This window comes from Apium graveolens, chromosome 9, assembly GCF_009905375.1.
Source record: "Apium graveolens cultivar Ventura chromosome 9, ASM990537v1, whole genome shotgun sequence".
In the NCBI taxonomy this organism is placed as follows: Eukaryota; Viridiplantae; Streptophyta; class Magnoliopsida; order Apiales; family Apiaceae; genus Apium; species Apium graveolens.
The window spans coordinates 225,693,953-225,710,641 of record NC_133655.1 but is presented as its reverse complement, the minus strand read 5'-3'; the positions used below and the strand labels follow the sequence as shown (position 1 = coordinate 225,710,641).

The 16,689-nt window shown below is 32.9% G+C and overlaps 1 protein-coding gene across 1 annotated transcript in view; it reads left to right on the top strand.

The window, feature by feature from the left end:
* The first annotated feature begins 8,796 nt into the window (after positions 1-8,796).
* The window catches only part of LOC141682550 (midasin), a 38,965-nt gene continuing 31,072 nt past the window's right edge, over positions 8,797-16,689 (top strand). The window contains exons 1-13 of the mRNA XM_074487242.1: positions 8,797-9,032; positions 9,187-9,530; positions 9,615-9,699; positions 10,576-10,850; positions 11,332-11,526; positions 11,816-11,985; positions 12,353-12,462; positions 12,542-12,661; positions 13,324-13,402; positions 14,627-14,749; positions 14,823-14,907; positions 14,995-15,088; positions 15,186-15,320. Coding sequence (XP_074343343.1) covers positions 8,928-9,032; positions 9,187-9,530; positions 9,615-9,699; positions 10,576-10,850; positions 11,332-11,526; positions 11,816-11,985; positions 12,353-12,462; positions 12,542-12,661; positions 13,324-13,402; positions 14,627-14,749; positions 14,823-14,907; positions 14,995-15,088; positions 15,186-15,320 — 1,920 coding nt within the window. The 5' untranslated portion in view covers positions 8,797-8,927. The remainder of the gene's footprint in view (positions 9,033-9,186; positions 9,531-9,614; positions 9,700-10,575; positions 10,851-11,331; positions 11,527-11,815; positions 11,986-12,352; positions 12,463-12,541; positions 12,662-13,323; positions 13,403-14,626; positions 14,750-14,822; positions 14,908-14,994; positions 15,089-15,185; positions 15,321-16,689) is intronic.

The following is a 16,689-nucleotide window of genomic DNA, read 5'->3' as shown; positions in this document are numbered from 1 at the left end:
TATTTGAGATAATCTAGAAACTCTCCATTCAAGTATTCACCACCTCGATCTGATCAAAGAGTTATAATACTGTGTTTGGTTTGTTTCTCCACTTCATGTTTATATTCTTTGAACTTTTCAAAGGCTTCAGACTTGTGTTTCATCAAATACACATATCCGAATCTAGATCTATCATCTATGAAAGTAATGAAGTACGAAAATCCACCCATGGCTTGCGTAGACATTGGTCCACATACATCTGTGTGTACCAATCCTAGCAAATCTGCAGCCCTCTCTCCATGTCCACTAAATGGAGATTTGGTCATTTTACCCAATAGACAAGACTCGCATGTAGGTTATGATTCAAAATCAAAGGGGTCAAGTAACCCTTCCTTATGCAATGTCCGCAGTTTATTTTCACTAATATGACCTAGCCTACAGTGCCATAAATATGTCAGATTTTCATCATCTCGTTTTCTTTTATTAGTTTGTTCAATCTGAAGTAAATCATGCTCTACGTCACATACATACAGACCATTATTTAAAATGCCACGTCCAAAAAAAATATTATCTCTAAGGATAGAACATTCATTATTCTTAATAATAAATGAAAAACCACCCACATCCAACATAGAAATAGAAACAATATTCCTCACAATAGAGGGAATGTAATAACAATTATTCAAAATAATAGTCTTTCCCGTAGGCATATGTAAACTAAATGATCCTACAAATATGGCCGCAACCATTGCTCTATTGCCCATACGTAGAATCACCTCATCTTTTTCAAGAGTCCTACTTCCCTTTAGTCCTTGCAACGAATTGCAAATATGAGAACCACAGGCGGTATCTAATACCCAAGTAGAAATTTGACCTAGTGACATATTAACTTCGATCATGAACATGCTTGAATCAGAAGCGGTAGTTTCACTACCCTTCTTCTTCAATTCTGCAAGGTAAACCTTGCAGTTCCTCTTCCAGTGCCCCAACTTGTTATAGTGAAAACAAACAGCTAAATTAGGACCAATCAACTTGTGAGCATCTAGTATGCTCCGGAGTGATAGTGCAGAAGACATGACGAATATAGTAAATCTGTAAATGATAAACACATAACAACACTTAGCAAATATTCAATTTCATTTCAAAACACTATATGAATCGGGTCTTTATTCATAAGTGTCTCCCACTAGTTTATCTAATTTTTTCAACCCCTAAGTGAAAATTAAGCATTCATAAAGCTAATGGGAATAGGGATTCTACATTTCATCACACAACATCGGCTGTGGCACGAAACGTCATGTGATGTTCAATAGGCAGACAACTCTTGTCAATTACATCTTATGCTATTCCCTAATATAAGTTTAGCCTCTTGAATAATTGAGTCACGGCTGTGGCACGACAAACTCAATATTCTAAGTCAAGTCTAACCCAACATTTCGTACAATTGAATCAGTCTCCAACAGCCCACAGATGTAGCACGTACCGACCTTTAGATTCTAATTCAATGTACACATCTCTATGTAATAGACAAGTATTTCTTATTTCGAAATCAAAGCCCTTGGCTGTAGCACGAAACGACAATGATTTAAAAAATAAGAACCACTTTCTACCATATTGGAAGGCTATGACCGACACAAGCCTGTTGTGTCATTGGCCAATTACTACTTGATATTATTCAATTTTAGAGGGATTATATTACGTTACAATCATAATCATATTATAAAGAGATTTTTCCTTTTAAATTAAATATTTTAAATCAATAATCGATAATCAGATGATTCCCAGATCGGGTGGAGCATTGTCAAGAGGCGTCACTTAATAACCCTTTCTTACAGATAGAAATCTGTTGTTGACAGAATCATCCTTTCTCTCAATATTGAAAATTTATATTCAATTACGTGTTTCATAAACACAAGAATCTCATGATCGTATTCATAATATTTATTGTTAAGGCAAGAAACGATTCCTATTCTAGATTTTCTAGAGCACGCCTTATATTGATTTAAGTTCACCTAAATCTATCATCGCATGGTAAACATAGGCATATATCTCATATATAAAATTAAATAAACAAGTAAATGTAAAGTGCAATAAATAAATGTGTTTGGTTATGGCCCCATCCTATGTGATCTTTATCAAGCTCATGATAATGATCAAGGCCAATCTAATATGGTGATGGAAATAAATACAACTACTTATTACATAAGTCTTCTTCTTTGTTTAGACTTCTTGTATGCCTCGTCTTCTTCTTTGTATCACCTCCATTGGATAGCCTTCTTGAGTCTTCAATTACATTACACGATTGAAAGTAAAACTAATCTAATGAACTTACAAGAATAACTCGAGTTACATTCGAGATTTATGATTACAAAGATTGACGACATGTAAGTCGTATTAAAAACCAAAACCAAAACCATTACATTAAGGTCGAAGGTCATAACCATCCACCATGCTCATACAACACATAAATGCATGTTAAAACACATAATCTGATATTAACATATCATATTATCCATGATCTAATCATAAAAAGAAAATATGACAAAAATCAGAAAAATCATAATCAAATCAGAAAAACAAGAATCATTGTTTACGGGCAGTAAACAACGTCAAACGCCTTACAGACGAGTCGTTGATAGCTTAAGCTATCAGTTTTGTTCAGACGCTCATTTACCTATAGAATAGGGTATTAGTTTGCATAAATCGGACACCAGGCCCAGATTTCAGCAAATCTGCAGCAGGCAATTCAGAATCCGTATCTAATATGATTCTCATAATTAGAACAAACATAAATCATATATATATCGGTATATATACAGATTATATAATCATCTTATGATTATACAACTCACATGAATATCATATATTCAAAACCATACATATATAAGTATATTATATCAACATCAAATCATGGCGAATCACGTACATGCTCATATATCGAAAACAGTTAAACACATAAACGAATTAAAAACTTTTCGCAAGTAGCTCTGATTCCATTGAAGGGTTTTTAGCACATAAACACAGCGAAAACGTAAATTTAAATCTTAAAAAAACCGAAACCCTCTGCAGGATCCATGCGAAAAATAATATTTAATTCGTAGTTCAGTATGGTCTACAGATGAAAGTGTCTACTAGTGTACTGAAGAAGTTGAACATTGTTGAACTGTTTGTCTTAGCCTCAAAGATCCCATGGTTGAAATCGAATGAAAATGAATATTTCAGAGACAAACTATGGAGAATGATGATGGATGTATCTGAAGGGTTTTAGCACATAAACGCAACGAAAATGTAAATTTAAATCTTAAAAAAAACTGAAACCCTCCGCAGGATCCATGCGAAAAATAATATTTAATTCGTAGTTCAATATGTTTACCTTAAGAAGCTTTATATTAATGGAAAGATGGAGGTCTTTAATGGCGATCCAAGAACAACGAGCGGAGATCCTTAGCAGCTGCTCCTCAAGTGTGAGCACTCCACCGGTATCCACCAAGAAAATGATGTAATGAAGGAGGAGGAGGTGGAGAGAATTAGAGTTTTGTAAACCTTTTTGGTTGAGGCAAAAATAGGGTTTATAATAGTATATTTATAGGCAAAATTTACAGCTGAAAATTTTCCATAAAATATTATTATTATTAACCCTTTATTATTCTCATTAATAATTAAAACACCTTTTAATTATTAATCCTTTTTCTAAACTCTTTAGAAATAATTCTCTCACTTGATTTAATTTCCAAAAATTAAATTCTTAATTAATAATATTAAGAACCTTTTCTTAATTAATTTATAATTAATTAAATCTCATTTAATCAATTATTAAATTTGCCAATTAATTATTTATTTCATAAATAAATAATTATCAGCCATTATTAATTAATTCCTCCACCATTAAATCATTCTCTTTTATGGTGTGACCCTGTAGGTTCAATATTAAGCCGGTAGTAGAAATAAATAATAATAAAACTATTTTATCATTATTTATATAAATTCTTTAATTCATTAAATATGATTAATTAATTAATCATATTTATTCTACATCGTGAGGGATACTTCTCAGCATATCGCGACTATCCGGATAATACGAATTCACTGCTTAGAATACCAAGAACCTATTCAGTGAGTAGTTACCGTACAATCAATTCCTTCTACCCTGCAATGTCACGACTAAATACAAGGCATGGAACTTGTGTCAAGCCTATCTTATTTAATCACTTGCTTTCCCATTCACTATGCTTAGTTCTATTTAATGTAAATTAGAAACTCCTTTCTAATTTCATTCACTCTGGCCAGAGATTCCTGAACTAACATAAGTGGATCAGCATTGAACATTCTTTTCCTTCACTGGAAGGGGTAGATCCTTTATTGATCATACACTATCTTCGTGTACAAATTCCTATACCCAGTAGAGCCCTTATAATTGTCCATTGAGACTAAGAACTAAACCAAAGCATAGTTCAGTGTACATAAGATGACTATGATGACCTCAAGTCTAAGGATACTTGTATAACTATCACTATGTGAACAACTGCTGACACGTGAGTGAACTCCATCAGTTGTTCAGCTGTGTGAGTCATGTTCAGTGAACTTATTCTATAATAAGCACCTACATACTAGCTATAGTGTCACCACACAAATGTCTATGATAACAGACATCCTTCATAATGAAGCAAGCATAGTATGTACCGATCTTTGCGGATTATTAATTACCAGTTAGTAATCCTATGACCAGGAACTATTTAAGTTTAGAGTTATCATCTTTTAGGTCTCATTATTATGATCTCATCACAATCTATAAAAAGCTTTACTCTAAATTGTGGTATATCTTATTTAAACATTTAAATAGATAGAGCCCGCAATAAAAACAAAACAAGTCTTTTATTAATATCAATGAAATCAAAACAGATTACATAAAAGTTATTCCTAAATCCTCATACATGATTGGACTTGGGACATATCTCTTTCATTTCGTTATTAAGTTCCCAATAAGTTCACGAATTATTTATAGCAAATACGCAAAAATCAACATTCTCAAATACACACTCCAAACACATTTCCAGTCCTTAAAACATATAAGTCATTGCACTTTTAACAGACTAAAAATACAAACACATTAGCATAAACAAGTATAACACGACCAATTCAAATCTCAGTCCACAAATATTATAAATCTTTAAATTAAAATTCATACCTAAATATCTGAATCCCGGTCGTATGCAATAAAGGTCCTGTACACAACAAATTCAAATTAATTAGTAACTTCGAAATACATTGAAATTAATGAAAACATCATAAAGTAAATTAAGGTTTCAATTTGAAAAATTCCCAATTTACAAAATTAGGGTTTTGATTTAAAAATTACTAATTTATAAAGTTTGATTCGGTTAATCTTTCATGCAGAGAAGAGAAGTTCGATTTGAGTTTAACCATTTGAGTTTCAAACAAGATAATCTTACCAAGCTTATCTTATTACCAATATTGAGAAGGAAAGTAGAGAGTACAGAGTGAAGAAAGAGAGAGAGGGGGAGGGATGTAAGATGAGTAGAGGTGAGAGGTGAGCACAAATGAGGGAGAGAGGGTGGTGGTGAGTGAAGGTGAGCACAAAATCGAGAGAGAGATGTTTGAGAGAGAGAGAGTGGTGAGTAAGAGAAAGAAGGATAAAATGGGGGGAAGAAAAATATTGGCCAAGGCGGGGGTGAAATTTTGGAATAAATGGGAAAATTTTGACTAAGTGGGAAATATATTAAAGTGGGCACGTTTTAATTTTTTTTAGCCAATTTAGACATCGGTTGTAAAATAATCGATGTCTTGAAACAATATAGACATTAGATTAACACGAGGTAATGTCATTAAATCTTTTAACATCAGTGGCATTGTCAATCGATGTCTAATATGTAATGTCTATTGACATTTTTCTTATAGTGTATAGTCAACAAGAGAGATTTATTATACATATGTGACATCAATGAGTTCTCTGACATAAACCTCTACTTAGATGAATTGGAAGAAGTAAGAGGAATTGATGCTCACAAACATCTTCCTGAAAGGCTGGTGTTTAAATATAAGGGAGGAAAAGAGATGATATGGCCACTTCACAGGATTCTTCTAGAAAGCCAATCTGTTCTAATAAAGATCTACTCATCTTTCAAAAAGAACTTTGGATACAATGTGACTGCAAGGAGATTAGTTCTAAAGAAGATTGATGAGCTGAGGAGTAATAAAGCTAAAGATGCACTACCAAAAACTCTGTCAATTCCCTTTCACAGGAAAGATAGTGTATTTGAGGCCTTATTGGCTGATGGAATTCAGGGATGAAAAGGAAGTAAGAAGATTCTTCAGATTGGAGGAGCAGTTGAGTATCTCTAGCAATGAGACTCTATTGGAAATGCAAGAAATGCTAGATCTCTCAGAAGCTGATGAACTTGAGTCCCACAGACAACTCCAAAATCAGATAGAAGAGAACAACATGATGCTTGGGAAGAAATCCATACAATCAAGGAAATAGACTGATCTGCTCAGATTTGAGGAGCACCTTGATAATGATTGTGAGCAACTTCTTTGTATACTTTGCTTTGTTCAATGTAAATATTGCAGCACTTATCAGTTTTATCTACTACTTTTCAATCTGTATCATTAGGGTGTTTTGTTATCATCAAGTTTCTCTTAATTTATGGCTACAATTCCAGTAGATATAAATTGGGGGAGATTGTTAGGAATATGTTGTGAACTTGATGATAAATTAAACAAAACACCTTAGTAGATTTAACTTAGTATATTTTGTAGCACTCGACGGATGATCAAATATAGTCCCGACAGATGATTTAATATAGTCCCGACGAATGACAATTTGACATCCACCGGGTGAGTAGCTTATGTAACAAATAAGTATTGTAGCACATTTCTGCAAACAAGTTTGTGTAGATTCTGTAGGAGCATATGAGTCATGTTGACTACTAGTGGATATGCAAAATAGGTTGATTAATTGTAAATATAAGATGTCTTGTAATTCTGTATAAGTGAAATGGAGTCAAGTGACAAATAACTATCCGACGGATGATCAACAAAGCTACCCGACGGATGACAAGCATGTACCCGACGAATGATCAAATTCAAATATTTGTTGACAGTGTCAACAGAGTCACATGCGTTGGGTGTTTGCAAAAGGATTGTGGCAGCCTGTTAAGCAGGAATTTGAGAACAAAGAAGCATTACCATTTCCATGCTATTATGAAGATATTCAAAGATGCTGGAATAGAGTAGTGAAGCAACATGGAGTTAGACTAGATATGTTTTATTTTATTATCTTGTCTTATTGTCATGTAAACTTGGTAATATATAAACCAAGTGTAGTTAGTAGAACATTCAACTAAACAAACACATTTTAAAAAAGAGATAGAAAAAGCCGCACTTGTCAAGAATTTCTCTGTAGTTTGTTTGTTCTACTTGTAAGCAGCTGTGAGCTATTCAAGCTTCACAAGATTCTCATTCGATATATATATATATATTATATATATATATATATTATATATATATATGGTGTATACTTTCAAATGCACCAGAAAGTTTAAAAAACTTGTGTTTTTATTACTTTGTGTTTTAATTTATATAACTACTTCATTCCGCAATCTGCAAATCAAACACATATATATACATGTTAATGGTATATATGTTTAATTTACAAACAAATCCTGTCAAATTAATATAATACAAATCATTATGAAAAATGGGGCCCACAGGTGGGCCCCACAAGTAGGCCCCATTTTTTTTTTTGCAAATTCAAAGTGCAAAGGTAACATATATAGTGTGATACTATAGACATACAGTGATGTTACCTTTGGTGTCTATTGTAACATAAAAGTCCATGCTGCACCAGGGCAAAGAAAATGTTACCTTAGGGGCCAAAGTTAACTCGAAAAAAGCAACTTAAATTTTATGTTATCTTAGGTCTTTTGGGTGGCTATATTAACATTTTTTTGGCCTGTTGTAACATTTTTTGGGTGTTGCTGTAGGCCATCTATGGCGTAGTGATATTACGTAAAGCATTTAAGAATTTATGAATTTGCAAAGTCAAGGTGTTTAACAAAATCTTTAAGTGAAATAATAATTAAATAAAATAAACAATTAAGTAGCTAAATAATATAATTCATTAGTTATTAGTGGTTATTATATTATTATTCTATTTTATTATATAAGCTTGTCCGTGATATTTAGAGAAGTTGTTTTAGTTAAAAGAAATAAAAAAGTTAACGTGTTATAGTTGAAAACGATTTTATTTCTTTTTCTATTATAGTTCGATTAATGAGACTAACAAAACTTTTAAGTAAAATAAGGATAATTGAGTAAATTCAGCGTGTATCAAAAAATATATACCGTACCAAAATTTTTAATATTTCGTATTTTATATAATAGTAATAGATACAAGATATTGATGATTGATGGATTGATTTTTCTAATCGATGTTGAGGGTTACTTTGACTTGTGCGTAAGTTTAGCTATAAAGTGATATATAGTATTGAATTATTAATTTTTTAAATAAATTGTTGAAATAATTTTCATTTTTAAGTAATTAAATACATACGGTGTATTTGTAAAAAAAATAATTTAATATTATTTCTGTATAAAGATCTGATGATAATATTTTCGTTCATATTATTTCTGTATAAAAATTTGATGATAATATTTTCGCTCGTAGTAATTTGTTATATAAAATATAAATTTTAGTCTCTTTTTTGTCGGGAGTCGGAAATTATTACACCGTTTTAGTTTAGTACATCTTTAGCAACATTTGAGGCATATAAATACAAGGCACTCCTGAAAACGAACCCCTAAAACCCTAAACCCTAGTTTCTGAAACACGAACGCAACAGAGGAAGAGAAAAAGCTCCCGTAAAATACACAAGACTATACATATATAGATTCTATATCTATAGAATTTCATCTTCGTTGTAGTTCCAATGGCAATTGACGGGAGTTTTCGTGTCGAGATTGAATTAGAGAGATTTCTCTCTCGCTGTCCTAAGCTTCTCAATGTTCCTTCTCTCAAACACCTCTTACACAAGGTTCTCTCTCTCTCTCTCTGTGCCTCTCTCTCTCTCCCCGCTCTCCCCTATTCTCTCCCTCTCTCCCCCTCTCTTTCTCTCTCCCTCCCTCTCTCTCTTTGTTAATATATAAAGATATGTGTGTAACTGTGTTAAATTGTGGGGGTTTATGCAGGGAGATAAGTTGAGTGAAGATGAAGTGGTGAATGGAGTAGCGGAACTGTTTTTACACCCGAAGTATACAATTCCGCTAATAGGATGTTTTAGACCGATAGCTAAGAGAATTTTGGATAGAACTATTGGTTTACTCAAATTAGTTCCTGATTTGAAGTCGAACGTAAATGATCCAATGATTGAATTAAATGAAGATGAATTGCTTAGAGATGAAGAAGGTTACGATAATTCGCAAATTGTGTCCATAATTGAATTGTATGTTAGAAGTGGAAAGGGTTTGAGCTTGCACGAGCTTGCCTGCTGGGCTTTTTCTCGAGCTGTTGACTTGGTACCTACTTTGTTGGGGTAAGTCACTGTTACTTTGCTTTTGCTTGCAACTGGACTGTGATGAAGCTATATAGCTTATACTCTGTTTTTCTTCTGATCCAGGTCTGTTTCGAATTATTTCAAGTTTGCTCCGGTTCCTTTTGAAAGAATTAAATCTGGGAAATGGGAGAGGGATCTAATGGATACGGTATTTTGGCTTCAATAAGCTTATTCTATAAAATCTTATTTCATGCAACTGTGTTGTGCTGATGTTAATAATTCTTTGATGTTTGAAATGTATTAACCATCTATATGTAGTGCTTAATTGCTAACGTAGTAGATTACTACTTTCAATTTATTACATGTGTTCGTCTCCTTTCCCCATTACAGTAGTTCTTTCACAAGGAGGAACACTGTATAATTATGATTTGCTACATAGATTTGAATTGTATTGTTCAAAATTTTCTGTGCAGGTATATTGCTTCATCTGTTATATAGTGTTTGTTCTATGATTTATATGCTTTTCATGTTTCATGCTCATTTCGGGCTGACATTTGTTCTCACTTCTCCTGGATTAATTTTTCTTTACCATAGCCTGCCCCCAGATATTTTGGGACATACTATGAGCAAATTTGAACAAGTGCTTACTGTATCATATAGTCAATCCAAACACACTCTAATTTGTTTGCCAAGACTTGTTTTTCTTCTGATTGCTGTACAAATGCTGTGTCTCTCTAAATTTTTTCTATTTAACTGCATATTAGTGACATGGTAAATTTGTAGTAGTTTATCAGAAAAGTATATGCTTGTAAGTGCCAAAATTTAAATTACATTGTATGACCGTAATCATACTTTTGAGGGGTTACTTTTTGTCATTGCACTTTGATAAAAGCTCGGTAAGCTTCAATTTTCAGATATTTAGATTTCGTGCTCTGTGTTGCAAACTTGCAATAGCAGAAGAAGATTTTTGTCCTTATTGAGTTTCTTTTAGTTTTTGTTGTTTTTTAAATTACAGATCCTTTTATATGTAATTCGAAATTGGATCATCATCTAAGAAGTTTTCTACCTTTTTCTTTCGTGGCAGGACGGAAGTCATTATTTAAATGTTGTACGGATATCATTACGGCTCCTTTTATCAGATTCGGAAATGTTAACAACACTCTGGGATTGGTCCTGTTTTTTGGACTTTGTACAGTATTGTGCAGTTCTCAAACAGCACAGCAAACCGGAGTATGTAGAAAATGTCTCAGATATAAGATGGTGTACTGTGCAATTAATATCTATTCTTCTGAAAACAAGCGAAAGAGCGACCGCAAACTATGATCTAGGTCCCAAGGAAGCATTTGCATGTTTACTGCGGTTGGTTTTCTGTACTCTCTTCAAATACGGCTAAAACAAGTGTTGGGTTTTACTCATTTTTTTGGATAATTTAATCACGGGATGGAGTCCTAACAATTGTATGAATGAAATTTTACATGCATAGATTTCTATCAGAATATGGACTTTCCAGGTAAACTATTAATAAATGTTAAGTTGCCAAATATTAGCAGGTCCTGTATATTTTAAATTACACCCCCAAGCCAGGTAACTAGACTGACGAGGTTTTTAGGCTGTCTACTTATTAGGTAATGTCGTTACCTGCTAAATACGTTTATGATGATTATTTTCAAGTTTATATCTTGTGTATGCAATTCAGTGCACATTTAAAGATTAGTACAGATAGTCTGAGTCTAATTAGAATATTAGAAATTTGATGCCTCATTGTATTTTTAGTTTTTAGAAGTTTAACTGACATTTCGAATTGCCGTTGTTACTTATTATTTTCCATGTCAATTTGTAGTTGGCAAGAATATTGTCAGGATGTGTCCTTGGAAAAGGCAGGGTGGTATCTTGAAGTATATGATGAAAATGAGTTGGAATCATGTGGAGACATTTCTCGCGATCTACATTCCACCAGCCTTTTTCCTTCACCTGTTTCTATTTCTAGGTTAAGTGAAATTGAGACATCAAACTCAGACAGCAGACATGCAGCATGGTACGGTTCTCAGTAAACTTATGAAGTAATTAGTTGTTTTCTATCATTTTATACTTGTACTCAACACGCTTATATGTTGAATAATATGAATCATTAACAAAATTTTCGAAGAAAGTCTTAGAGTATCTAGTATTTTCTCTTACCCTGGGTGGTTGTGCTTGTGATTGGACGAAAAATAATTTAGAACGGTCCTTTGTTTATTTTCTGTTTAATCACCTCTTATTTGTTGTCCTCGAGTATTTACTTGTGTTTGTATATTTATGACTTCTTGCAAACATACTGTTTTCAGGGATGTGAAATTAAGCGAAAAACCTTTCTTTCTGACCGTGGCTATGCAAAAAAGTTTTGAGATGGCTTTGATGGCAGCTAGCCAAAGGTGGCCTGTTCTTCTGTATGGCACTATGGGGTCTGGCAAGAGTGCACTGATTAAAAAGTTGTCCCAGGATTATGGCAGCAGAGGTATCATACATCTCACATTTTTCTTACCATAATCCTGTTAAATAGTACAAGCAACAATTCAAGCGTTTCCACATGGTTGGCCACCTTTGTGTGTGTGTAAAGACTATTTTACAAGTTATTTTATCTGTATTGTTAAATCTATGATATTATAAAATTTGAAGAATTTAGATTTTAATTGTTATAATTTAAATATAACCGTCACGTCCTAAAAACATTTTTAATATGAGAGAAAACCATCCAATTTTTTTTAAAAGTCGCAATATCAAAAGGTAAGCATAAATGGTAATTTGTGCTAGAATTTATTATCTTATTCTTTGCTTTATATTCCTTATGATGTGAACAAGTCAAAAATTGCATCTTATATCAGTTCTGTCTATTCATATGGATGAGCAAATTGACGGGAAAACATTAATTGGAAGTTATGTCTGCTCTGAGCAACCTGGTGAATTTAGATGGCAACCGGGTTCTCTTACTCAGGTTTGTTTACAAGCCCTTTATATACTCACTTCTTTATTTTTTGCTCTGATTATATTTACAAGTCAATCCCTGTTTTCAGGCTATTATGAAAGGGTATTGGGTTGTATTTGAGGATATTGATAAAGCTCCTGCAGATGTACAATCCATTATATTACCTTTGCTCGAAGGTGCAAGCTCGTTCTTAACTGGGCATGGAGAGGTAATTTACTTTAGTTTAAAGTTTCATTTCTTAGATTTTTTTGTTCTTGCAACTGATTGGAGCTTGTCCACAAGAAGGCACATAATTTGTGCTTAGACCATGTCTGTTAATAATTTGAATAATTGTCTGTGTGAATGTATGCCAGCTGTGCTTGGACCATGACTTTTAATAGTTTGAATAATTGTCTGTTTGGATATATGTTACCAGCTTTTAAGCAGAGTAGTATATAAATAGGAGAAGAAATAGTAGAAAGTTACTATTTTTTTTTAAATCTTTTTTGCTGTGATTACTATTTTGTTATACCAGTGGAGATGTTTTGTATTATTGTTTGTCGTTCTGTTGTATTATTGTTTGTTGTTGATCAGTCTGCTGTTTTATGGTACACTATAGTAGTGGTTTGTGCTTATATTAGGGCTTGCCCAAGCCAAAACAATGATTAGAAGTGAAAGTGAACATTTTGTAATAACAAGTCGACTATGTTGTATTGTGTATATTTTCCATTCTGCTGCTTATATCTATTTATTTTGGTCCCTAATCTCAGGGTTCCATTAAAAGACTGGATAATATCACAATCTCATACACCCTGTTTCCCACATAAAAACAGTCTTGTGTTAATGTTCTAGTTATTGGTTAACTCATTAAAATGTGCTTTACTGCTGCAGGCAGTGAGGGTTTCTGAGGGTTTCAGACTGTTCTCTACTGTATCATGTTCAAACTTAGAATCTTCTCGTGCTTCTGAAGGTTTGTAAGGCAGTAATATCCTGCTGGGTATTTGCGTTAATGTCTAGCCCTTTGATATTGATTTCCTTTTCTTTTCCTTTTTATACGTTTACGGCCAGCAAGATGTAGTAAAAGAGGATATATGGTGAAGAAATTTTTTAAGAGTTTATCAGTCTGCTTGGTTTGAATATTGATTATGTGTTCAAGTTATGTCCTTCCAGTACTTGGTATTTATAGTTGGATGTTTTAGGCAGGTTTTATTGACTTTTAATATTCTTTATATTGGTACAATGTAATGTGCCATAACCTCTGAAGCATGGCGAACTGGTTGGTGAACCATGGGGATCTGGATCGAAGTCGACCCGTGTTTCGGTACGAACCAGTTCACGGATCCATAGGCCGATCCACGAACCATGCAACACCGGTTCGAACCCTAGACCTATGGCACTTAAACTACGTTCTACTGAGTACCTACACTTATAAATTACCCCTCTCTTTTTCTTTTTTTTTGCTAAGCTATTACCCCTCTCTTTAGTTATTATAATATATAAGTATAGAAGTGTAAAGTGTTGATATATTTGAACAGGGTTAAACCCTATGGAATATTAGAAGTGAATTTACAAATGTTGCACAGAAATGGTAGGACAAACAAATAATTGCTATTTAGTATTGAATTCTGTACTTTAGTACTTGTTTTTATTACTGATGCCCCTCCCTTTGATACTAGTAATAGATTTTTTAGAGAGAAGGTATTGCTTGAAATTAGAGTTTTTTATTGATTTGAAAGATAAAGAATGCTTAATTTCAACTATACACCTGAGTATATAGTATCTACTAATTATAAATTTACTAGTTCAGTAGGTTAAAAGCACCCATTAATTTGCTTTGAAGGTAATGAAATTATTGGTCTTGTGTAAAACTCTTAAAATGCTGTTATATTGAAACAGGAGTGTTATCTTGAAGCATGTCATGCTAGCTTGTTCTTGAAATTATAGACAATTGCTGCTGGGATGTATTTGTAAATTCGTTAAAAAAAGGACCGTTAAACCAATAAGTGGGATTTCTCAGTTTTTTCTGAATTTCGGGAACTGCAGTTAGTAGTTACTATCATCAGTGTTACTACTATGTTTCTTAGCTGTTCGCTTAGCAATTTTGCACCCTCAAGTATTCTTCACTGGTTGATTTTTTTTAAATAATGTATATATTTGTTATAGTTTATGAAATTCTTATTCTTTAACATCTCAGGTAGAAACTCACTTTCTACTCTTTGGAGGAAAGTAATGATTAGGCCGTGTAGTAATAATGACTTGCTGAGTATTGTGAATGCTTGGTATCCAGAGCTAGAGCCTCTTGCTGATAAACTTATAGGTATGTCAAAGTTCGAAAATTTCTGTCATACACTCTAGTGGATATCTTTTGGCTGAATGTTTTAATATTTCAGAAACCTTTGCAAGGGTCAACCAACTTACAGGATTTCGCTTTGGGTTGAATCTCCCTTCCAACTCTAACGGCAGGTTTTCCTTGAGGTACTTAATGTCCACTCATTGATGCACTCTTTTTTAAAAGATTTTATTTTAAGTTTAATTGGATTCCATCTTTCTCCACAATGGCAGGGATCTCTTAAAATGGTGCCGGAGAATTGTGAATTTGGGCTTCTTCTTTGGCGGCAATATGTCCGCCTCTATGTGTAGTAGCATCTATCACGAGGTTTGTGATTATTTCTCTATTGCCATTTTCTGATTATATTAACAGGTTAAAGTTTTAGACATTGTAATGGTTGTCTAATCTTGAATTCCCTTTATAGGCTGTAGATATATTTGCTTTGTATTCAAGTTCAGCCAACAACCGCTTGTCCATTATGCGAGAGATTGCGATGCTATGGAGCGTGCCAGTTTCTGTTGCAAATACCTTGTATCCAGTTGATAAACCAGTGATTCAGGTTTTGACTTTTTTGTACATTAAAAAATATGGCTTAAAACCCGTGCGATGCACGGTTTGTTTTTAAATTATTGTTATTTCATTATTAATAATTTAAATTTGTTGAAGTATAAGTAAGTATAGAGATGTATTTTTACTATTACATGTATTTATGATAATAAGCATTAGTTTTATATTTGTTGAAGGTAGTTGAAATTGACTCAGAATTGATGTTGGTATTTGTTTTTCTGCTATAATAAATTTTTATATAAATAAAACTTTTAAAATAGGTTTATGTGAAGAGGGTTGAGATGCGTTAAAATTAATTTTTTATACGTGTTTTAATTAAAATAGGTTTGTAAAATGGTTAGGTCTTAGAATAGTTTTCGTAAAATAGTTTGGCCCCCATGTGTTTTAATAAGAATACATTTGTCCTTGCAAAAAATAAGTTAGAATTCATTTGTATCTATTTTTTTTAATTAGGACCTACATATGTGTTTGTATCTATTTTGGGTCCAAATAAAAAATATTAAGAAAACCTAATTACCTGCTCGACCAAGTATTTTAATTAGAACAGGTCTGTAAGATAGTGAGGCCTGTATAGGTTTTAGTTATAATAGGTTTCTAAAATAATTTGGGCCATATGTGTTTTAATTAGAATATATTTGTGAAATACTTAGGCTCGTAGCAAAAAGTTTAGGCTTTAAATATGTTTTTGTATCTATCTTGAGCCCAAATAAAAAAAATAAGTAACAAAGTCCGAGTACCGGACCGACCGACCAACCGGCCAACCAAAATTTTAATGTTTGGTCGATCAGATCCGAAATTGATCTGATCCGGATCCGATCCGATAATCTGAATTGTCAGGTTTAGTATCGTATAGTGTATTTTATAACTTTATGTATCTTTATGTTTTCAAACTGATTTTTTAAATTAATAAATTTGCTCTTCGTTCTCCTTAAATCAATGACGAAGTTGGGAACTAATTGTAGGATACTCGAAATATATCAGGATGACATTTGGATTGCCTTCTCTGGGAAACAAAGTTACTGATGCGGAACGAAAGATTAGAATATTGATTTGTATATATTTTATAATATTAGTTAGAAATAGATTTAATTGTAATTTAATATAGTATGATATATATAAGTATTAGTAGGAATATTCTATATTATGGTAAGCGAATAAGAAAAGGATTTTATTTCCTTTATTAGGAAGATTTTACTTGGTGGTCAAGTTTTAGGAGTTCTTATATACAATTGTAATCTGATTTATCGAATAGAGTTGATTAATATGAATTAGATCTGCGGATTTGTGTGTTTTTGCTGATTCTATGTGGAGATAGGCCTTATCCTCTTGTTTATACCCCTTCCTAGCCCTTGTCCTACATC